The 19,242-nt window shown below is 40.5% G+C and overlaps 2 protein-coding genes across 3 annotated transcripts in view; both read right to left on the bottom strand.

Moving 5' to 3' along the window:
* Nucleotides 1–1,530: 1,530 nt before the first annotated feature.
* Nucleotides 1,531–5,037, bottom strand: sebox (SEBOX homeobox). Its single transcript, XM_046074673.1, has 3 exons — nucleotides 4,917–5,037; nucleotides 4,187–4,392; nucleotides 1,531–3,212 (listed from the first exon to the last, which is right to left on the bottom strand). Exons 1-3 carry the CDS (start codon nucleotides 5,017–5,019, stop codon nucleotides 2,508–2,510), a joined length of 1,014 nt encoding a protein of 337 aa, XP_045930629.1. The 5' UTR covers nucleotides 5,020–5,037; the 3' UTR covers nucleotides 1,531–2,507.
* A 1,522-nt stretch (nucleotides 5,038–6,559) lies between these two features.
* The window catches only part of smtnl (smoothelin, like), a 31,365-nt gene continuing 18,682 nt past the window's right edge, over nucleotides 6,560–19,242 (bottom strand). For both annotated transcript variants that reach the window (XM_046074845.1, XM_046074846.1), the window contains 8 exons: nucleotides 15,015–15,096; nucleotides 13,561–13,815; nucleotides 13,309–13,365; nucleotides 13,158–13,218; nucleotides 12,932–13,078; nucleotides 12,701–12,824; nucleotides 10,571–10,722; nucleotides 6,560–8,163 (listed from right to left, as the gene is read on the bottom strand). In XM_046074845.1, coding sequence (XP_045930801.1) covers nucleotides 8,037–8,163; nucleotides 10,571–10,722; nucleotides 12,701–12,824; nucleotides 12,932–13,078; nucleotides 13,158–13,218; nucleotides 13,309–13,365; nucleotides 13,561–13,815; nucleotides 15,015–15,096 — 1,005 coding nt within the window. In that variant the 3' untranslated portion in view covers nucleotides 6,560–8,036. The remainder of the gene's footprint in view (nucleotides 8,164–10,570; nucleotides 10,723–12,700; nucleotides 12,825–12,931; nucleotides 13,079–13,157; nucleotides 13,219–13,308; nucleotides 13,366–13,560; nucleotides 13,816–15,014; nucleotides 15,097–19,242) is intronic.

Raw genomic sequence — 19,242 nt, 5'->3', positions numbered from 1 at the left:
CACTGTAGTCTTTAGAAAATGTTCCTCAAACAGGAGGAAATGGTGCATTTGTCAGGCACTACTTTTAGCCGCTGACTAATCCACACATGGTGCTCTAGTGAGTATCTGGAACAGCAGAAACGTTTCTGTGCAATTGAGTCAAAGTAAACTAGAGTGTGTGTGTTCATGATAATGAAGAAACGTGACCCAGTGCAACAAGTTCACTCATACATGTGCCATTAAATTTGGTTGGTACATTCATGCTCCCCAGGGGATGAATTGTAATCACTTTGGTGATGCTTCACTTTACATCTAGCAACATCAGAAGATCATTGGTACCCATCTCCCAAGCATCAGTGATATCAGTGAGGTGAGGTGCCTACGCAGAGCCCAAAGGATACTAAAGGTCAGTACCCACCCAGCCACAGCCTGTTCACCCTGCTGCCTTCTGGGAAGAGATGTAGAACGTTCAGCTGACAAGGTAGTAAGCTGACCTTGAGTGAAGTTATTTTGTCGAGTTGTTTGTTTTATGTTGCCGTGTAGTCGCCCTTGTTTTGACTCTTCTAAATAGCCCACCAGCCGTGGCATCAGTTAGTAATGCTGTTATTTTATCAGCCGTCTCCAGCTGACAGATGTGGTAATAATTGTCCTCTGATCTGTAGCCTACTATATCTTGTTTAAAGTGAATTATAGAGTCAGCCAACACATGGAAAAACAAGCGATTATTGTACCCCAGAGTTACAGTAGCTCTGATGGAAGACTTATCATTCTCAGAACAATAACACCATGGATCTTATTTCAAAACAATTCCAGTATGACACAGAAGATCGGTTTTCTCTGATCCCTTCTCCAGATATGAATTCATATTTTTTGCAAACTATCATATCCTCTTCTTATTAAGTCCTGCCATATCAGTGGAAAGATTAAAATATGTAACTACATCTCGAATACAAAAAAAGTATCTTCCTAAGATCTGAGATTTGACACCCGGATTAAAGGTTTATTGAAAGATTATTTGGTATTAAAGATGATTATGATATGCAGAGATCGCTGTCCAGCGCTGGACGAACAGTGTGCTACTGTCTGTCATATTTGCCTCTGTATTATGCCTCTCATGTAATAATTCTAAACTTAAATCCAGGCAGAATTACAGAGCCTGTAAGCTGATAGAGCCTGAGCTCTAGCTTTAATTTAGTTCTTATTTTTTTTTATTGTTTTTCCTTCCCTCTGTCCATCTAACCCTCCTGGTACTTACAGTACAGAGAGATATTTTGACTTAGAAAATAATTATTTCTGTCATGGTATCTTACCACATGAATCATTTTAATCACGATGTTTTGAAAGATAATACTCCTGGGGTCACAGCATTAAACATGCAACAGTTCAGCTTAGAGAAGGAAAACAAGAGCTGCCGTCTGTGACAAGAATCCATGTCAAGCTCTTCAGTGATTTCACTGCTGGGTTTATTTGAAAACATCAGAATGAGACTGGAAACGTGCTGTGCTGGAAAAAGTCCTGAGACCTTTTCATTTATTTTTACAGTCGCTTTGGCTCAGTTTTCATTCCACAAAGAGTTTCAATTTGCTAAACTTTTACATAACTCTCAAATCAAATTTGGTAATACCCCTTAGAGTGCATGTATCAGGGAATTGCATTGCAGTCAAACAGTAGCCACGTCTCATCCAAACACAATTTGTGGTGGTCATTTCCTCAAAATAATACAAATAGCAATGAAGGAAAAAAGGTGCAATTCCAGCAGAAGTCAGCATTTGCAAAATGTAGTGTAAGAATGACTTTTGAAAGTGTTCAGTTTATTTATTGGACATGTTGTATTGTTGTAAATATTCAGTAGATAACGTAGTCCAAAGTCTGATTTGAAACTTGAACAGTCATATAAGACAAAATGATGATTGTGATCGAACTTCACTGTGTCAGTTTACTCTCTACGTTCTGTATCGATCTATTCAAGTCGCCAAATCCTACATACATCCAATAAGCTACAGTAATGCTGGAAAACATCGCTATGACAGTACATCACAATTTACAGCAACAGACAATACATTAAAACATTTGACATTTAAATCTCCACCACTGCCATTATTTTTGACATGAGCAAAATGAACGTCACATGTGCGACTCAGTGATGCTCAGTTGTAAGCAGTGAAACGTGTGTTCCGAGCCCGCAGCATGTGATTTAGTGTTGACTGTTTGCATTTGACGTTTTTCACGCTGAAACTCTGTTGTGAAAACTGAGCCAAAGCAACTGTAAAATACTGCGAATTGAACCGGGGTGAAATGAACCAAATCACTCCCAAACATATTTCAGAACATGACTGGAACATAGTAAAAAGACAACACAAGGACAAGCCGAGTATATAGAGGTTTGAGGAACCACAAGCTCAACGCACAGGACAGACAGAGGAGGCGTTGTCAAGGGAAACACTGATAGAAATGGAAGCCCTATTCAGCTCCAGCTATCCTTGTTGACTTAAAAAGTATTCATATTTCCCGAAGTTCATCCAGACTGATCAGAATTCCAAAAAGTTGGTGACAATAGCAGCGTTGTAGATCAGGTCTGAGATGTAGCCCATGGAGGTCTGTGGTCCCATTTGTGGGGGGTGATGGTGCGGGTGGTGGTGACCTTGGCCCTGAGTTACCTCCCAGTACACCGACTGAGGGTGGGAGGGGACTACCTGGTCTACAGAGGTGTGACCTCCACCCCTGGCTCTGCCTCCGTACATGGCCTGATGAGCACCAGATGGAGCCATACTCTGGGGTTTGAAGTTCCTGAATGCCTGGTAGGAGTGGGTGGGGGCCGGGTGGCGAGGCTGCCTGGTGATGGGCTGAGGAAATGACCCAGGAAGGAAGCTGGGGATTGCCGGTCCCAGGTGCTGCCGCTGGTGATGGTGGTGGTGGTGCTGCTCCTCCTCCCAGAGACGAGACTCTGATGGCTTTGAGGAGCCGGGCTGCGGGTGGAGAGACGAGGAAGATGGTGGAGATGATACCGGGTTGCTGTAGATTTGTATCCAGTCGGAATAAATCTGCGGGACGTCTTCACAGGAGTGGGTCTGCTCTGGCCTGAATATGTCTGCCAGGGTGGTTGAGGCAAGGAGAGCAGATGTCACGGGCCCAGGGGAGGGATCAACAACTCCTCTACCTCCCAGGACGGGCTTGGTTGACTTGGGGAGTCTCCCAGTCTTGATACTTCTGGCTCTTCTGTTTTGGAACCACACCTGTGGAAAATGGAAAAAAAACTTGTAATGTCTGCGTCATATTAATTGCACTTTTGGTGAACTGTACCAGAAGATTCTCCATATCTACCGCCACCTCTGTGCAGGACCACCAACAAACATAGCTAGAAAAATATTTTTAAACAGACAATAATGCCACTAGAGCTAGCTGTAAAAACAACAGAAAACCATGATCTGAGCATGGGTGTCATTTACACTGGGGACGCTGGGGACATGTCCCCACCACTTTTTGAAATGGCTGATTTCATCCCCATCTCTTTTTTAAACCATAATTTGGTTTAAAAAAATGTTCTGAAATATAGCTTGCAGTTAAATGAAAATTAAGAGAAACATGCAATGCAATTAAAAAATAGAAGAAACAAATGTACATTGTTCAAAAAAAGTAACTTAAGCTAAAAAAAACCAAGCTGCTGATTATAAAATGATCCAAAACCGGGCAAGCACCAATCAGTAACTTTAACAACTTCTTGACACAGTTTCTTTTTGACCAAGTTTTCTGTTCTCTCCCTGTGACCATGACAAAAGAGGAGGGAAGACTAAATCAGGCCTACATATGTGCTGCCTCAGGGATGATATAACATGAGAACAGTTGATCTACAGGAGAAACAGATCTGAAAGCAGCACAGAATGACCGAGTGCTGCGCTGACTTAGATTCTACTACATTTATATATTTTGAAATGTCACCTGCCATCTGAAGTTTGTGTTTCCTTTTACATAAATAAAAACATTTCCACCATAAATTGGTGTAGAAACATTCACCAGAATGCAGGAAATGAAGTGTTTAAAGATCAAAATTTCCTGGGGGAGGCCCCCCCAGACCCCCATTCACATAGCCTATCTTGACATTGACTATATCTTTGAAACACTATTTAAGGATCTTTCCTTCTCATTCTCTGAAACTAATATCGCATATCGTGAAGTCGTTTTTGCTCAGAGCCCTGAGCAGCTCCCTCACCTGTATCTTGCTCTCGGGCAGGTGTGTGTGCGCGGCCAGCCTCTCCCTCAGGGTGATGTCCGGGTAGGGAGTCACAGCGAAGGCCTGCTCCAGCTCAGACAGCTGGGCTCGGCTGAAGATGGTCCGCTTCCTTTTCCTCTGGCCCTCCGTCAAACCGGCGGCCCTCTCCGGCTCCGGAGAGGACACCCCGGTCTCACCCCGGACATCTGAGAAATGAAAATGAAAATGATTAAAATAAAACAAAAATGCATGTGCTTATGAAATGAAAAAGGCTAAATTAGTAGGAAGGAGATGATAAAATTGAATTTTTGATGAGGAAAACGTGTTTCAGGTGGAAACGAGCTGTGATGCTTATTAAAATGGTCACAAGGGCTGTTTACCAAAACTATACTGTAGGCTAACACACCATTTATTTATTTTTACATTTTTAATCATTTTAAAATGTCATATTAGGCTACTTCATTATTTATGAATATTTATATTTGTTAGGTTTGATTTATTGGCTACGCTTATTTGTTTTTAAGTCTTCATTTTATTTAGGCCTACATAATTATTCTGTGTGCCGTTTTAAAAATGTCACACTGATCGAAGTTCTTTGTAAAAAAAAAAAAAAAAAAAACGAATTATGTTCATTCAAAAGAGTTTCGTTGTTGTCTCGGTGGTTTCTCGAGCAAACCTTGGCGTTTATGAGGGAGGTGCAAGAAAAAACTAAATGTGATACTGAACGCACCTTTCCAGGGATCCTGCTCTCCATATAACGCTTTGAACCCCATCATCTCTTTCTGCTGGTTCTGTTTGAGGAAAGAAAAGTCTGAGTCCAAGAAAAGAGCCATAACTCCACGCAGAGACACGCGCACGTCCACTGCTCGGCCTCCACCGCTGCTGACAGCTGAGGAGGCGTGCCCGCTTCTTATACCCAGATCAGATGGCACACCCCACACCCCACACCCCACCACCCCGCAAATCCAGGTGTTGTTCACCTCTGCCTCTAATCTCTAGAGGAGGATCATGCTGCATTGCATGATGTGTTCTTCAGCGTCTCTGCTTGTATTTGAAGAGTTTGGGGGAAATATGGCGTTGTGCAGCCTATCTGAAAATCAATAAAGACATGTGTTGTTCTAATAATAACAGACTAAAGATCAGAGGGAAAGCAAAGGCTAAAATCCACATTTATTTACGAATTAATGTGGCGCAGAAATATGATTTCGTGTGGGAAATGCTTTGGAAATTATTTTATAAGGTTGTAAGAATGTATAAATAAGAATAAACTGAGTCTTTACAAACGGAGCAATGTCCCGATGACAGAGTAGCCTAGCTATTGGGACAAATTGATCCAACGTTTAAAAAAAAGAAAATAGCCAATCCCTTTTGCCTTCTTCTTAACTCACGAACATTTGAAGCCTGGATCACTCCATAAGACACAAAAAATGACTTCAACAATCTTTGCATGGTGTATTCATTCGTCTTATTCTGCTCTTCAGTTACTGGCATTTATTCTGACACCAGACATGTAAAACTGCTCTCTGTATATCTAATATGTGTGACATCGTTTCTAAATAGACTGAATAAAAGGTTTATGTGAAAAGTGAAAATAAATTACTCAAGGAGATTACATAAAAAACTATTAGCAGTTCAGGCACCTAAGAATATGTAGCAAGGATGATCCATATAGAGGGTTTATTATTATATTCAGAATATAATAAAATAATCTTATATCTCTGTGGCCTGCAAGATGTCACATATTTATATACTGCTGCTTCTGTCACACTGACCCCCCTGTTCAAAGCTTGTTGTTCATGAGTGCTGAAGAGATCAGAAGAGAAGTGGACTGATGGGTTGTTCATTTGTTCTACATATTATCTAACTATATTACTATATTCTTTCTGATAGCCTCCACAAGCTGATACAGCTGCTATAGGGAACATATTAGCTTCTGGGATATAGTGCATATGTGTATATATACATGTTTTTTATTATTTCTTTTCTACCTCAGAGTGATCTAATTTCCCTTTGGGATTAAACAAGTACTTCATCTATGTTATCTTATTAATTGTTTGGCCTATAAAATGTCTGTCTGTCTGTCTGTCTCTCTGTATTAACTGTAATCCAGAAGTTACAGGTGAAATGTCCTCAGGTGAAAATAGTAAACTCCTTTTTCAAGAGAATTACAAACAGATGTCATTTAACAGACTATGGTGTCTCTGTTCAATCAGCTTTCAGCCTTTTTTGTCTAGTTGACATTATGTTCTTTTCTCATTTTCTTTTTTTAATATCCTAGTGTCTTGGGATGTTATAATCTGTTCCATCCTTCCTTTTTTAGTAAAATGCAGAAATGTGTATTTTTTACATCCAGAAAGCAAAACAATGTCCACATCAGTTCAATTAATTTATTTCATTTCCATATCTCACCATCACCTTAATAACAGAATATCACAGCATGTGTGGATGCAAATATCTGTCAGCAACCACCTGCATTTTACACACAATTTTAATTTCCTAAATATGTCATCAGATATTCTGCTGCTTTACAAACAGTTGCCTACAGTTTAGTTTAAAGATTTGTACAAGGCACAGGTGCGGAGCTGATTGCTCATTGTAGACGGGGCGAGGATCTCTAGTGGGCCCTTATCCAGTGGGATCTCTTTTCTCACACTTTTACTGTTATGAAAAACAGCGAGGGAAACAGAAATACAGCAGACAGGCTGCGAGCCGCTTTCACACCTGTAGCTCTGTTCATTCAGTCCGTCCCAAGGGAAATAAATGCGGCACTATATGTGTGTATTCATGTTATTTGGTGTCACAAAGAGCTCAAGAAGAAATAACTGATCGTAAGCATTATTAGCAGGCCTATTATTAGACTGCAAATCCACCACATGTTATGAGTAATGACGTGGAGACAGGACAAAGAGGAGGCGTCTTGTACAGTAATGATTCAGGGCTCATTACTGTGGGATCACTGTCACACATTTTTTAATGGACTTAATAAACTAACAAAGTACACAGAGTACAAGTACACAGTATTTTAACAGCCACTGACCTGCTAATCACAGAAAATGCACACATGCTGGCGTGTATACATGGTTACCAAACGATTTGCATTAATATATACATGTTTTATACAGATCAATTATAAGATTGCTTCCTGAACAGATTTCACAATCAGCAGATGGATTTATTAGAATTTTATCTTTTGAAATAATGCTAAAACACACACAATCACAAATCTGCCCTAACAAAACTCTGTGGTTGGTGTGTTTGCTTTCAAATCACAAGCGAACTGCACCAGGGTTTGTTTTAGCAGACTCTAACAGGTCAGGGGTGAAAGCAAAACTCAATCAAGACACACAAACACACTTTATTCAAAATATTTATCTAAACAACAAAAATGCATGTCCAGTCAGGCAGATAGGGCCCAAGGTGGGCGCCTTTATAACTGGAGAGATCTGCAAGCCCAGGGCATGCCCAATAAATGCATATTAAATCTCAACTACACACACACACACACACACACACACACACACACACACACACACAATCACAATCACTACTGTCAACATACCAGCCCTGACATTTTTGTGTGTAAATTCATCTTCTTCATTACAGTTAACACCACGCGATTCACACAGCATCCTCCCCACCAGTCAATCTGTCAACTGAAGTGGAAACACATTTCCTGCAGCTTGTGGAGGTACGTTCACTTATCCACCACCAGGGGGCAGTGTAGTCTTTTCTGCTCTCTCACCAGCTGCATGGCTCAAGGTTTGATACTGAGAAAAAGGCCTATTGCTGGAGGTCTGACAGTGAAGAAGAGGTTGAAAAAGGTTACGTCTTAAAGGAGCACCGTGCAGTTTCACTCAAACTTGCGCAGGTGGTTGTAGAGGGACTGGACGTAGGTGAAGACACACATGGGGTCTGGCTTACGACCCATGATCATCATGTCGTCCACCTCGATCAGCCGGTCGCAGCCTGCCTTCACTCTGGAGACACAGACAGAACACAAGTCAGAGGCCATTTAGGATTTATGCTGCACGAATACGGTTTCATCTACAACTTCACCATTTGAAAAGTCAGAATTTCACTGTCAGGCTGAAAACACTTCTGAAACAGCATTTAGGGGCAATGAAACATCATACATTTACACATGGAAAGTAGAAAGGGATCAAAATGACGGCTAAATCAGTTTAATGTTTCTTTAGTGTATTGATTGGTGTAGGAAAGGTCAGGAAATGGAAAAATGGCTTAAAATCCACTGTGTTAAAATCAATTTGTTTTTTTTTACAGAACTGACAACAGCAGCAAATCCTCACATTTGAGAAGCTGGAACCAGCAAATGTCTGGGGGGTTTTTTGCCTGAAAAATTGGTCGTTGATACATTTTCTGCTGATTCTTCTAGTCAACTTATTATTTCAGCTCTTCATTATATGAGTGGTGAAACACAGTGACTGAATTCTGTATCAAGAAAAAGACATTATCAGCCTGAGACATCAATTTAACATTTCTAAAGCTGTAACTAATATTGTGTCTTAGATAGTTCGGACAGAAACACTGACTTTTCCTTTACATTCTAACAAACATGTTTTGACCGGATGAAGAACGACACTATGCATGTAATAATACATATACGTGTATTGTCCTATAAGTCCCTGCTGTGTGATCTCTTTAAGAGGTCAAATCTAAAGCTGCCACTATATATGAAGGATTGATCCTGTGACCAAGTGAATATTGTTTTTCATCAAATCAGCTTAATTCTGCATCAGCCTTATCAGTCAAAGAATAACACACTCTTAAATCGAGTGTTAGTCTTTAAGCTCGGACATACAGGATGTGCAAGTCCACGCTGTAGGCCTGTATAATGTCTGATCTACTGTATAAAGCCTGTATGTCTAGTAGAAGCACTTTTCGTCTGTGGAAACAATAAGGAATGCTCTGTGAAGCCAAGGAGTCAGCCAAAAGGAATGCACACTTTTCACCAAACATGTAAAGAAAAAAAGCATGCTTAAATATACAAAGGACAGGCAGGAATATGGCCAAATAACATTGTGTGTGTTACGTTAATAATAATAACTTTGTCCTGAGCCCTTAGTTACCTCCCTTTGCAGAGGTCTATAAAACAAAACTAACAAAGAAAACAAATGAAAACACATCCAGCCACAATAAAGTTAAGACATGCATTGTTAATGCCGCTGAAGCCAATAAATACCCTAATTAAGCAAAATTCAGAAACCACAGTTAACTCTCTACTAACAATTAAGTGTTTCCAGTGAGTTCAATTTCTACTGTGAATTTAAATGAATAGTTCAACAGTTTGAGGAAAGATGCTTATTTGCTTTTCTTTCTGAGAGTTAGATGAGAAGAATGATCGTTAATGTTGTGCGTTTAGTATGGCGCTGGATGTGGCTAGCTCAGCTAAGGTTAAAGAATGGAAGCAGGGGGAAACTGTTAGCTTCATCCAAAATGCAAAAATGTGCCTGCCATTGTAATACAAATTGTGCTTTTAGGGGGAGATATGTACCTGGTGTAACTATTTCTTGTCGAACAATAGTTCATTCATCTGCCCAAGACTTCTGTATTCCATCTCTGGCTACAGTGAGGGTGGCCAGACAGGTTAGGATTTAGTACAGGCACAGGAGCAATAGAACCAAACCTGGCATCCTCACTGTGACAACAAGACACCGCCACAGGCACTGCACCCGGCTGTTGTTAGTCAAGAAATAATTTACAGCGCATAGCTCTCTCTAAAACGACAAACTGTAATTTTTTCATTTCTGTGTACGGAATAAACAAACTATGTGTTTATTATGGAACTTATGAGGTGTTGGTACAGTAGCTTTTTCTGTGAGCAAAATTAAATTTGCAGTTTCTCTCTGTTCAGTCCTTACGCTCAGCTAGGCTAACCACACCAACATGAGATGCTATCAGTCAACCCATCTCACTCTCGGGAAAGAGAGTGCCCAAAATGTCCAATAATTCCTTTAAAAAAGACTGTAATGAAAAGTTTATCCCAGCATTAAAAAAACTCCCAACATAAATTAAAGGTAAACAATCTAGATTTATGCCAATACAGCTCTGATAAGAAATAACACTGCAAATTAACCAATATTTTTCCCGAATTTCACCATCTCTGATTATGTCTAGTTAATGTTAAAAAAAAAAATAAATACTATTGCATTTGCACTTCTATTTGTGTTGGGTCATGAAAGCCTCTCAAACTGCACTGTATCACATATTATCAAAATGTCTCACGGTCTTCATATGGTATCTCTTCGTGCTAACCCAGAATAAGCATGATCCATTATATTATGAATATTAAACCGCATCATACCCATCGTATCTGAAACACAGAAACACTCATTGTCTTTACATTCTGATGTTGCCATCACTCACTCTGCAGTTCCAAAGGCCAGTTCAAAGTTGTGTTTGCGGTTGGCGGGCAACAGAGAGTTGTAGTCAAACTCGGTGGGGAAGAAGGAGTGGACCAGAGCGCAGAAAGCCATCCCATCACTCCAACTGGATGAGAAGTTCTGGATGTCAATGTTCTACAGAAAAACAGAGAAAAAGGAGATTTGGTGATGACGTGGCGTGTCTGTGTTTGTTTCGGTGAGCGAATTTCATTTCAGGTCTTTGTGTGCGTGGAAGAAAGCTGACTGGCAGCTTTTGTGTGTAGCTTCATAAAGCCATCTCCCCATTCACTGTCTAGCCCATAATTATGATGGATAAAACAGACTTTCCCCTCCTCTCGCTTCCACTTTCCTCTCCTCTCCCGCTATTGGTTTGTTACATGCTTTTGAAATCATGTCATTGTAAGGTTGTCCTTTATTAGTCTGGAGTTTGCTTTGAATGAAATACAACATGTCAAGTCGTCGGATGAACAACTCTCTCATCTCTCGTGTGTGTGTGTGTGTGTGTGTGTGTGTGTGAGTGTTTGCTCCCAGTTAATGAGAGTCTTAGCTTTGCCTGGCTTGGCTATAACCAAAGCCACATGGAGCAGCTGGCACGGGCTGCTGTGAAGAAATGGGTACCAGAGTGCAGCAATGTGTCGGTGTTTTCAACCATGACTCAATCTACCTTAACCCTGCACCCCCAAAACACACACACACACACGCACATGTCTATTCACAAGGACTCTCACTTCCATACGCCTCTACGGTTGAGAGGTTGATAAATTAGCACGTTAGCACTGCACTGTGTGCTGACAGGTGAAATATGAAAGGCCGACAGCGGTTGGGCTCATTTAAAGCACATTACTCTCATTACATACTAAAGGACCATGCTGGAAATTTTGCATGTTGATTCAATTTACAACAAATTGTGTAAACATTTCATTACTGCTGGCCGTTTTCAGTCTTTCCGCATGTGTTTGCTATCTTGGCTAACTCTGGCACACGTACAGTAATGCTAAATAATGTGCCCTGTCCCCTGTTAAAGGACTTACTTGACATTATAGGAAACAGGCTAATTTACTTTCTTTCCAAGAGTTACAATGTAGATGAGAAGACTCTCAGGTCGGTCCAGTAAGTAAGGACCTGGAGCCAAAAGGCAATTAGCCTAGCTTAGTATAAGGACTGGAAACAGGGGAAACAGCTAGCTTCGTTGTCTTAAAAGTTAAAAAATGTGCTAACCTCCACCTCTAAAGCGCACTAATTTACATGTATCTTTTTTTCTTGAACATGTACAGACAAAGAAATGTAAAAACAACAATTGGTTGTTTTAGGGGGAGTTACGTTGTGTAGCTATGTCTTGGCAAACAACAACCATGGGCATCACAATGAGGTTTCCAGAAAACTAGTGGGGTTTTTTTGTTGTTTTTTTTTACATTTGTTTGTGTATGGATGTGGCAAGTTTTGATCAACATAGTCAATCCCTCACTATAAACATATACTTTTATTAAACTTTTTTTGGTCAAAAATATATTATTATAGCATGATGTTACAGTTGAGATGCTGACTGAATATCTATAGTCTGCTGATGTGTTGTGTTCATATGCTGGTAGGAAGTTCTGTTACCTGAGACTACCAGATGGAAAACATCTTGACAAGGATAACATGAATTTATTCATTTCTTGCATTAACGTGGCAACTGCTGATCTACTGCCAACTTTAAAGCTCAGATCTTCAAACCTCCCCACAGGACGTGAACACAGTGTTAGGTTTCACATTACTGTTCAACAGTAAAATAATTTAGACAAAAATGTAACCAGACACACTGGATTACCTATCTCAAGCACGTCTTTGCCAGTTTATTTTCATGCTATAGTGAAATTAACTACCTGGAAGGCAGGAAAGATTTTCAAAAATGTAATATCCTATGATCTGCTTTGGAAAATTTTGTAGTTTCTAACAAATGGGCTAAAACCGGCATAGTATTGGACTTATGTGGAGCCAAGTAGCAACTTATAACATAATGTGTGGACCAAGTGGTATGGAACATATGAACCGTGGAATGTACGTGAGGCATTAAATGACAGGATAACGTTGCCAGAGTGGAATTGTGTCTGCAAGTTTGTAGGTGTTTTACCTGATAGCCTATGGTCTTGGAGCGACACCACTCAAGGAGGATCTGTTTGATGCTGCTGGCGCTGGACACCCCAAAACTCTGAGACCGCTTCAATTTTGGTTTTGAGTCCACTGGTTTAGGGCGACTGTACATAAGCAGAAGTGGACCAAAGATACATGAGAGAGTCTCAATGCATAGGAAACTTGTATCTAATTCCCATGTGACCTTAAAGCAGAATTACATTGCATTTACCTGTTAATGGCTTCAGAGTCCAGTCTTTCAAAGATAGATCGACGGGCCTGAGCTCCAATGTTACGTGGCAGAGTCTGTGACCTCACCAGCTCCCGCCTCCTCTCTCCTACCTGCCCGAAGGATCTGTCACTGCTTACATCACCGTCTCTGCGGGATGGGAGCACAGAAGGGTCAGACAGTGCAACTCATATTTTACCTGTCTCCAAAGATGTCCTTCATGAGTCACCTGTCATGCTGCAGAAACCCTGAGTAGGTCACAGACTTAGCAGGGGCTGAATTTGCTTTCTCTGTAAAAGACAAACAGGCAAAGTAAATCATGCACATGCTGTTGTAGTCTCAAACAGGATAACATTAGAGTCACAAAAGCATGATCTCACCTTGAAGGCGAGGAGATCCCAGAGCTCTGATGGGTGTAGGGGCCCATGTAGAAGATACTAAAAAAAAGGAAATTATAAGTTAGGAGATTAATATTTTACGAAATCAACTGTACATTATGTTGCATTCATGTTGGGAGAAAGCAACTTGATATTTTCATAAAATACATTGTACAATGGTATAACAATTAAACATTTCAGAATTAAGAAAAAGATGTCTTGACAAGCTGAGATAGAGTTGAGACCATTAGCCACCTGGTTGAATTGGAGACTCTTCGAATGGTTGGGCCTGGTTCGTGCTAGCAGCTGATTGGTTGGAAGGTGAGGCTTCAGAGACTGGCGAGGACCGAGAACCAGCAGGGCTGCTGGGAGAGTCGGGGCCCTTCATTTCTGCCGTCTTGGTTGTAGCGGTGATGGGGAGGTGTGGCATCCGCATGGTGACAGGGGCTGTGTGCTCGTGTGGGAAGTCAATGGGGGGAGAGATCTTTCCATGTACCAACCCCGAATGTTCTTGTTGGATAAAAAAGATTTAAAATGATCACTCTGATGACAATTATCAAAGCTGCACTAAACAATATTTATTTAATAACAACGGATCAAATGACTACGTTAATTGTCATTGCTGTCGTTGCTCATAGTAACACACCCACAGAGAGTTCACCGGACTCCGCAATTTCCCTCAGCTTGATGATTTTCAGTTTACTACCTGCCCAGCACTAAACAGACAAACTAGCTGGTGAACATAGTGGAGCATTAAGTAGTTACATAGAGAGTTGGTGGAGACCAAAACTGAGCAAGATGGAGAGTGAATATTGGCCTTGTATTTATTAGGTGGCCAGAAACACAATTCAACATGAATGCTAACGTTGCTCCTTATCTGCTGGATGTGTAAATGAGCAAATATTTGTTTGCCTTATAAGGTCATAATATGTTGATATTGTATTTTAAGCTTGATCTATTGAGAGTCACACTGAATACTGCGAGCTACCCAGTCTTTGAACGGGATGCAAACAAGAAAAACTTGTTCAATGACTGCAACTATGATCATCATGAGGAGAAAGCATCAGAAAAGCATGAACTTCATTACTGTATAAGGCCTCATGCATCTCTCTAATAAAGGCAGGGATCTGTGTGTTGTAGAACCGTTCATCCAATCGACTTAACACATGGCAGGTGTGTGTGCTGAGACAAAGGAGTACTGAGCAGAAGTGTTCATAGCTGTACATAACTGTATTATGTTTAATATAATAATGTATACCATTATGAACAGATATTTCTCTGTTACATAAGAACCTGATGAAATGCTAACTACACAATTTAAAGGAGCTTGCTCGACTGCTTTTGCAAAGGGTTAGGGAATTTATTTTTAATAGTTTCTTTTAATCTCTGTAAAGTATTTATTACATATTAAAGTGTTTACATACCTCATTTTGTTCATTTACGAATGTACTATTTTGCACTGCACTCTGTGAATGGGCACTGCACTCTGTGAATGGGCACTGCACCAGTTTATAAGATTTAAATCATTTCCTCTGACTTCACAAAGCTCTACCAGAGCCACAGAAGACATTTTACAACTGCTTTCACAGGCTGAGTAATACTCATTGACTGGTAAACTGTTTTTTGTGTGTATTCAGTGGAGTCGCCCTTTAAAACTACTATGACTTCAAACAACCTTACAAAGTGTGAGACGGTTGTGGCGTGGTTACCTGTGGTTGCAGCGTGTCCATTCTCCAGTCCGCCATGCGTTGTGGCAGGGTCCACCTCTATTGGCTCCTCTCGCTCAATACTCTGCAACACATTGAAGTGTATAGTTAACAACAACACACTAGCACCCTTCATTGCTTTTTAAGGAGCATGAAGTCATATTTGACCTTCACTAGCGACCAGTAGGAGGGCTGTTGGTGAAGCTTTTTTAACTTTCAAAACAGAGTACGAGCTGGAAAATTAGTTCTGAAAGCCAGAAGTTGAAACTCCTGGAGAATGAATCGTTGTAGTGTTGATCATTCTGATTTATTGCCCACACAGGATCATGTTTTGCCACTATTGTACTTGTTGCCCCTTTAATCTTGTGTGAGTTCTGTCTGGGGCCATTCATAAACCAATATGTTGTGTTTGGATCACAAACAAAGAGTCGGGGCATTATTTTCCTCTGGTTTGAACAAAAAAAAGGACTCCAGATGTTCGTTGTTCATTGAGTCATTGTTGGACCATTTCACCCTTGTCAGGTTTTGGACTTTTCTCCAACATGTGTGCTTTTTTGACACGACTTCAGACAAAACAAAACAAACCAACAAAACAGCAAGGCACGATACGACTCAGCGTACTTCAAAGCTGGCCTGTGTGTGGACCTCGGTGAGGTGGATAAACGAGCTGGTCGTTGTATGAGGCACCGCAGTGTCTGCCTCCCCGTCTTTGATAAGACTCGAGAAGTCTTTGTTTTAAATCAAGCTCTGCTGTCACTGACACGCTCAGCAATGGGAGAGCTGCCAAAATCTATCCAGTGATCTGGCGGCTCGACTGATTGAGATCAAGTTGTAATGTCAAACTTCATTAGTAACTCAAGTTCACATTTCAGTGTTTATGTGACTTTATTTCTTGTCTCTGTGATCAGCACAGACCTGCAGGGGAGGCTTGTTTTCCTCTCGCCAAACACAGTCAGCTACACGCAAACAGCTAATCGGCATCCTGAGCAGATAGTTCTATCTCAAACTCTTAAACGCATAGTGCTGCTGACCCACATCGGTTGTGGGTCAAGCTGTCACTTTCCATGTGGCCCCGTCAGACAGATAGATGGAGCTCAGTGTGTTGATAGTCGGCCCCATTTGACACAGAACAACGCTAGTCCGGTCAACAGTGCAGCGCTGATAGCTTTTTCATTTTCTCAAGGTCAGTACCAAACTACATGTCACATTGCATCTGTGTTGAACTAACAGACGCTGGAACAAGCTTTCAGGGGATGTAACGCATCTTCAGGCAGCCATGTTGGAGACCCTCAGCTCTTTGGCAACAAATACTACTCTGAACAGCTGGTTGTGTTTCAGACTTGGCTGTTACAGTGGAATTAAATAGACAAGGCTGATTTCTGGTGTTTGACCCAAAACATTATTTCACCACTGGTGCATCTGATGCCTCAATTCTGTGTTTAGATAAAGTCGGGGTGTTTGGAAGCAGAACCGAAGTATCTGGTCAGCTTGTCTCTGCTGTCAGAAACCACAAAATGAATGGACAGAGGACGTGACCATAGGCTGCAGAAAAACATCCTGAACCATTTACATTTATTTGCATGACTTTGAAAATGAGGAAAAGTATTAATTTAGGAAGTCTTTTCAAAGAAATGCATTGTAGCCACACTTTCCTGATCCTTTTTAACACTGTTCAGTCCAAGGGATGTTAGCATTGTGTAGAAGTTTCATTGACTGCTATATAACTATATAACTATAGGCCACCAGCTATAATATACATATCAATAGACTAATCTCTTGCCTTTCCGTCATTATGGGCATTTTCACAAAGAACACCATAAACGTAAACTAGCACAGCAAGGTATACAAATGGAACCTTAATAATATGGTATCTCTCGAGGGATGGGTGTTAAAGAGGAAAGACTAAGTCATATCCTAATTTCTAAATCCTAAATCCTTGATCAGGACTAAAACACAGATAATTGGAGAGTGTTTTCAAAGTGCTGTGTGATACTACTATGCTGGCATACTATACTAAGCTTGCAGCAATAAGATGCGGGATAAAAGGGGGGAATTAATAACTTCTCTAGAAGAACTGTTGCTCCAATAAAAAATGTTTTAAAAGCTTGGTTTAACTGATTTTTTACCACTTAAGGGCAGCAGAAACAAGGTATAACATATTGCCACCTTACGAAGTTGATTTAAATTGGATGAACTCTATTCACCCAATTTTAAAAAAGAAAAAAAAAACAACCACTTTTACCAAAATTAGTAGTATTTAGTCATGCAGATAGTTTTGGTTTTAGTTGGTTTTATAAAAAAAAAAAAAAGAAAGTAATTCTAATTTGTTGTGGCCACAGTATTGAAAAAATCTGGCTATATTTAAAAACAGCAACAACAGTTCTCCCAGAAACAGTGGCCTGATGACCTTTGAGAATCCACAGACCTCATTGGTTTGCATTTGCAGTTTGCATAGTTTCTAATGGAGAAAAAGTCCCAATGAAAACTGTATAAGAGATGTCGAATGTTCATTTTGAAAGCTGTGAGCACCACAGATTTCCATTTACCTCTGCCTTTTTTGGAGGATTGGAGGCACAGCATTTCAGAGACAGATATCTCAAAACCTTAAGAATTAAAGCTATCTGATTGGCTAGATACTACTATTGGTAAGAAAGATTTGAAAACACATTTGCATGAATAAACCTGTAAAGAACTGAGGAAACTCATTCTGTCAGCAAAAACATAAAGTCTCAAGCAAGACAGAAACCTAAAACCACTACTGTATGCCCTCCTGTCTCACACACATATGAAGAACAATATAGCGTTCTTGCAGTGAGATAGCATGCTGTGCTCACTTGAGGGAAAGTGTGTAAATGTGTGTGTTTGACTGAGCTCACCATATAGGAATGTTGGTGGGATGTGTGTGTGTGTGTGTGTGGTAAAACTAAGCAAGAATAGAGGCGGGGAGCAGTTGTACATTGCATGCTGGGAAATGAGGCAGAGGGACAGGGCAGTAAGGTGGAAACAGCTGGCCATCCAGCAGGAGGGAGACAAATTGCAGAATGTCTGGCTTTGGGGAGGGGAGCTTTCCCAGTTTAAAGCACTCAGATCATCAGACATCCACGGTGGGTCAGAGGGGGAAACATGATAGCAGAGCTGCTGAGGTTCCTGTAAACTCTCTGGTATCTCAAGGTCCTTTTTTGCTGGCAGAACACACTGGTACTTAACACTTAACATGGCACAGAAGTGATGCATACACACACGCATATAGAAACACTTTGGCACTAGAACCTCATGAGTATGCACACAAACATCAACTGATATCTGCTCGATTTACTCTGCACTTAATATACTCATGTATTGATTTTAAGGATCATCACGTACTAAAACATGGATGTCAGCAGGACAGGGTCTCCCATCGCTCAGAAACAGCCCTGCATTGAAATCTGTTTCACCCTGTCTTAAAGTGATGTTAAACTTTATCTGAAATTTTGCTGCTTTGTGGCCCGGACTAAAGTTCAAATGGCGTATTCAAAAGTGAGTTTTGAGTTTGTTTGTTTTTAGAGATTAAAACTTATTGATAGAATATCACATTTTACTTCCAGCTTCTTTAATGACAAGTGAGCCTGAAGACACTCGAAGTGAAATGTATTGTTTCCTCCAATACTTTCTGACTCAAGCATGAAGATTATTCCCCAGACATATGTAATGTTCATGGATCTCTGGAGCTAAATGTTTAGCATGCTAGCGGTGTGGCTCTAGGAATAGCAATGTTGGTTGGTCGGTTCACCATTTCGGTCCAGAGTGAGACAAATAAACTTTTCACCGTCTTTTTAGCGCCATTATCATCATCAAATGTCCATTTTAGAACTAATTATAACCTTTATAACTACAGCCTAAGCTGTACTTTGTGTTGTTGTAGTACTAAATAGCAAATGTTAACATGCTAACACACTAAGCTAAGATGGTGACCGTGGTAAACATGCTTGTGATCCGAAGTATATTTGTCCCATGACATTCCCAAAAACTACGCGAGTGCCAAGAGTCAAAGTCTGGACGAAACCCTGTATCCTTGTAAAATAGGAATAAAATTTTAAGATTTCATCACCTCAACCTATCATCTGGTGGCAGCTTTACAAACCCATATCAGTCAGTACTACACTACAAGTCTCTTTATTGGCATACACGTGAGTGCTGTCTACTGATAAGTGGCTAAAAGTAGAAGCCATCATGCCAAGATGACACTAAAGTA

Source organism: Micropterus dolomieu, linkage group LG17 (genome assembly GCF_021292245.1).
Source record: "Micropterus dolomieu isolate WLL.071019.BEF.003 ecotype Adirondacks linkage group LG17, ASM2129224v1, whole genome shotgun sequence".
NCBI classification, from domain to species: domain Eukaryota; kingdom Metazoa; phylum Chordata; class Actinopteri; order Centrarchiformes; family Centrarchidae; genus Micropterus; species Micropterus dolomieu.
The sequence above is the reverse complement of the archived record's forward strand: the minus strand, read 5'-3'. Positions and strand labels throughout refer to the sequence as shown.